Source organism: Helianthus annuus, chromosome 10, assembly GCF_002127325.2.
Source record: "Helianthus annuus cultivar XRQ/B chromosome 10, HanXRQr2.0-SUNRISE, whole genome shotgun sequence".
In the NCBI taxonomy this organism is placed as follows: Eukaryota; Viridiplantae; Streptophyta; class Magnoliopsida; order Asterales; family Asteraceae; genus Helianthus; species Helianthus annuus.
In genome coordinates this window covers 44,201,453-44,205,107 of record NC_035442.2, presented here as the reverse complement: position 1 = coordinate 44,205,107, position 3,655 = coordinate 44,201,453, and the positions used below count along the sequence as shown (strand labels likewise).

The following is a 3,655-nucleotide window of genomic DNA, read 5'->3' as shown; positions in this document are numbered from 1 at the left end:
CCACTTATGTGAACTTGAATAGGTCCGCTTATGTGAACTTGAATAGGTCCGCTTTTGTGAACATGGGTAGGTCAGCTTTTGTGAACTTGGGTAGGTCCGCTTGTGTGAACCATAGTGTTTCGCTTATTTGTACATTGTATGTTTCGCTCATTTGATCATATTCAGGTCCGCTTATTCGAGCATATTATAGGTCCGCTTGTTTGTACAAGATATAGATCCGCTTGGGTGTATATTAAGTTGGTTCGCGTTTATGAACAGAATGTGATTCGCTTTTATGAACATGTTGTACAAGTTTGATGTTTGAAATTTTTCTAAGTAATTCTGATTCAGTGTATCTGTGATTGAATTGCAGGCTTCTAATGTTATATTTGATCCTACTCACAACAGCTGTTCTGATTTGGATATTGAAAAAAATCCAGAACTGGAGAATTTCAGGAGCATTTTGGAGTTTATGGGTCGTATTCCCATCCAGAAGGCATTGATTGACCAAAGGCCGTTATACAAATCTCACATCGAGCGTTTCTGGAGCAATGCAAGTTATGACGATCAAAGCAAAGTGATTTCATCAGTTGTTGAAGTTCATGGTAAGTTAGAAAAGATTTTAGTCACAGAAGCACTGATTCGTGAAGTCATTAACTTTCCTGACGAGCCAGATTATCCAACGAGATTTCCAGAGAGAATGGTGAAGGGGTGTATGTTGAGAATGGGATATACTGGAGCTTTAAATGCCGGAAACTATTTAAAGTCAAAGTTTCAGAAACCTTACAAGTTTTTGATTCACTGTGTACTGATTTCATTAAGTCATGCTAAAGGAGGATTTGATGCAATGCGCGATTACCAAATGAATATGATTACGGAATTGGTGTTGAACAAAAAGTATAATTTCTCACATATAGTATTCCACTATATGGCTGAGAATAGCAAGTCAGATCTCAAGACCTGGATGTATCCAAGGTTTGTATAGATGTTGATTGACCATGCGTATCCAGAGATTGATCGAGATATTAAAGATGATTTGTTGGTGCAGGCTCACATGACCAATAATACACTGAAGCAGCTTGTGAAATATCATCCGAATCACCCAGAGCCAACACTTGTTGTCGAGCCTTTCGGTTTTATTAAAGATGTTAAATATGTTGATCCAGATCCAGTTAATCATCAGAACTGGAGAAATGAAGTGGAAATGAAAGAAGCAAGATATGCTGACGAGCTGAAAATTCTTAAAGATTTCAAAACTACTAAGAATGAGTGGTATGTGAAAGAAACCAGAAGAAGACGTAGAATGGCAACTCCTATTGTTCGAGAAGGTGAAGGATCTTCTTCGCAACCTAAGAAGAAACAAAAGAAAGCTGCTCAAACATTGTTAATAGATGAACCTGAAGAAGATAATCCTGTGGTTTCTGTTGAGAAAGAACAAGTTGTAACTGCTGAAGACGATCCATTTAATGTTGATCAATTGTTTGATAGAGATGTTTTGGAAACAGGGCCAAAAATTGTTGCTGATGTTAATAAAGTGGTAAATGTTGAAAGTCAGAAAGAGAAAGAGAAGATTGTTGAAGATGTTGAGGGAGATGATGTGAACAAAGATACTACAAGTTCATCAAGTTCTTCAGATGATGGTATTGACGAGATTGAAAGTCAAAAAAGAATTCAAGAGGAGATTGAAAAAGAAAAGCTGTTAAGAAAGAGAAAGAGACAGGAAAAGGACGATGATGATGTTTATGTGCCTTCTCCAGAACATGTCTCAGGATCACAATCTCCTCCTGGTGGAAGAAAGAAAGCTGGAGCTTGTAAGAAAGTTGTTTCTCCAAAGTTACGCAAAGTCTCTCCAAAGATCAAGATTCCAAAGATTGTGTTAAAAAAGAAACAAACAAAAGAAAGCAAAAAGCCACCTACACCACCACATGAACCAATACCACCACAATCACCTATCCAATCACCACCCCTACAACCTACTTCACCACAACAATCCTCACCACCTAAACAACCAACTCCACCAAGACAACCATCACCTATTCATCATTCACCACCACTACAACAACCTTTTCTTACCTCACAAGAAATATTTCAAACACCTCCACTCACCCAAATGCAACCTGGTTTGTCTAGCAAAGGTCTTTATACTCCACAGGATAATCTTTTAGATGTTGGAGATTTTGATTTTGCCAACACTTCACAAGTCAGAAATGTTGAAAAGAAAGTTGAAGAAGTTGTTGCTGAGAACAAGAGGCTAGCAGCTGAAAACAAGAAAGTGTCTCATAGGGATAAAGTTTTAGAAATGCGTGTGAAGAAGCTGGAGATGGATAACAAAGAGTTGGTGAAAAAGATTGAATCTGATCAATCAGAAATTGATATCTTGAAAGTGAAAGTTGCTGAGCTGGAAGAAGAAAAGGCTAGACGTGATGAACAGAATGAATACTTTAAGTTGAAGATCAAAGAATTTGAAGCAGCTAAAGCATTAAGAGATCACGAGTTCTATATGCTGAACAAAGTTGTTGAAAGCATGCTTGGATCATCGGTAGAACAAAAGTTTGAAGAGTTGCAAGTTGAAGAGCTTAGAGCTGAACGTCAAGCAGAGATTGAAAGACAAATGAAAGATAAAGGTAAGGGAGTTGAAGGAAGTTCAGCTGTGACTGAAAGATCGATTGTTCCTTCTATGGTGGTTGATAATGCCGAGCCTATTTATGCTGTTTCTGGTCTATTTGAAGATGATACTCCTATGAATGAGTTGATTGGAGATAGTGATGAAGATGATGAAGAGGAGGATGAAGAGGAAGATGAAGAAGATGAAAAAGTATTCTCTGCGAGTAGTCATGGATCTGGTAGAGATGATGATGATGATGATGCTCAGGGTGGCACAGGTTTGAAAGTTACAGAAGCTTCCACTGAGAAAACAGTTGATGATCTGATGAATGATTCGGTAAATGAAGAATCAGGGGAAGCAAGTGGAAAGGGGGAGTCTAGTAAAACTCAGATCATTGAACATACTGAAAAGTTAATCTTGGGAGTAGATGTTTACAGAGAAATGATGCATACTGTGGATCCTGAGTTCAAGTTTGACTTTGAAGAAGAGTGGAATACTTTTGATATCAATCAACAACCTGAATACACGTATAAGTATGTTGAAGAGGCTGATAAGTACGACAGAGTGGAAGTAGAAGACTGGACGGATGATGAAGATGTGGTTGAAGATACTTCTAAGTTTCCTACACTTATGGAGTTCTTTACCGAGGAAAATAGAGAAGAATTAAGACAAAAAGTAGCTGAGGCAGTGAAAGATAAAAACTTTAAAAGCACTCAAAAGGAAATGGAAAAGGAAGATAGATCGAAGTGGTTCAGAAAGAGTCACGAGAGAAAGTTTCTGGACTTTAAAAGTATGCGAAGGACATAGAATGCCTTTTCATCAACAAGATTCACTATCAACCAGCAGATAGAGAACAAGCACAGCAGTTTCAACGTGTTGTTTCCCTTTGCTTTCAGAAAAGTATCAATTCTGAGAGTAAATGGAAATCATCTTGGTGATCGCTTGATGAGAAGATGAAAAGGAAAGCTAAACATGAACGTCAAAAGCTTGAAGAAAAGAAAGGTATATTCTTGAAGATTCAAGCTGAAGAAGAAAAGGCGAGGAAGAAAGAGAATGAAAGAATAAGGATTG

At 37.8% G+C, this 3,655-nt stretch overlaps 1 protein-coding gene across 1 annotated transcript; it reads left to right on the top strand.

The window, feature by feature from the left end:
- Positions 1 to 964: 964 nt before the first annotated feature.
- LOC110881635 (RNA-binding protein 33-like) lies at positions 965 to 3,391 on the top strand. Its single transcript, XM_022129838.1, has 2 exons — positions 965 to 2,727; positions 2,827 to 3,391. Exons 1-2 carry the CDS (start codon positions 965 to 967, stop codon positions 3,389 to 3,391), a joined length of 2,328 nt encoding a protein of 775 aa, XP_021985530.1.
- Positions 3,392 to 3,655: the final 264 nt, after the last annotated feature.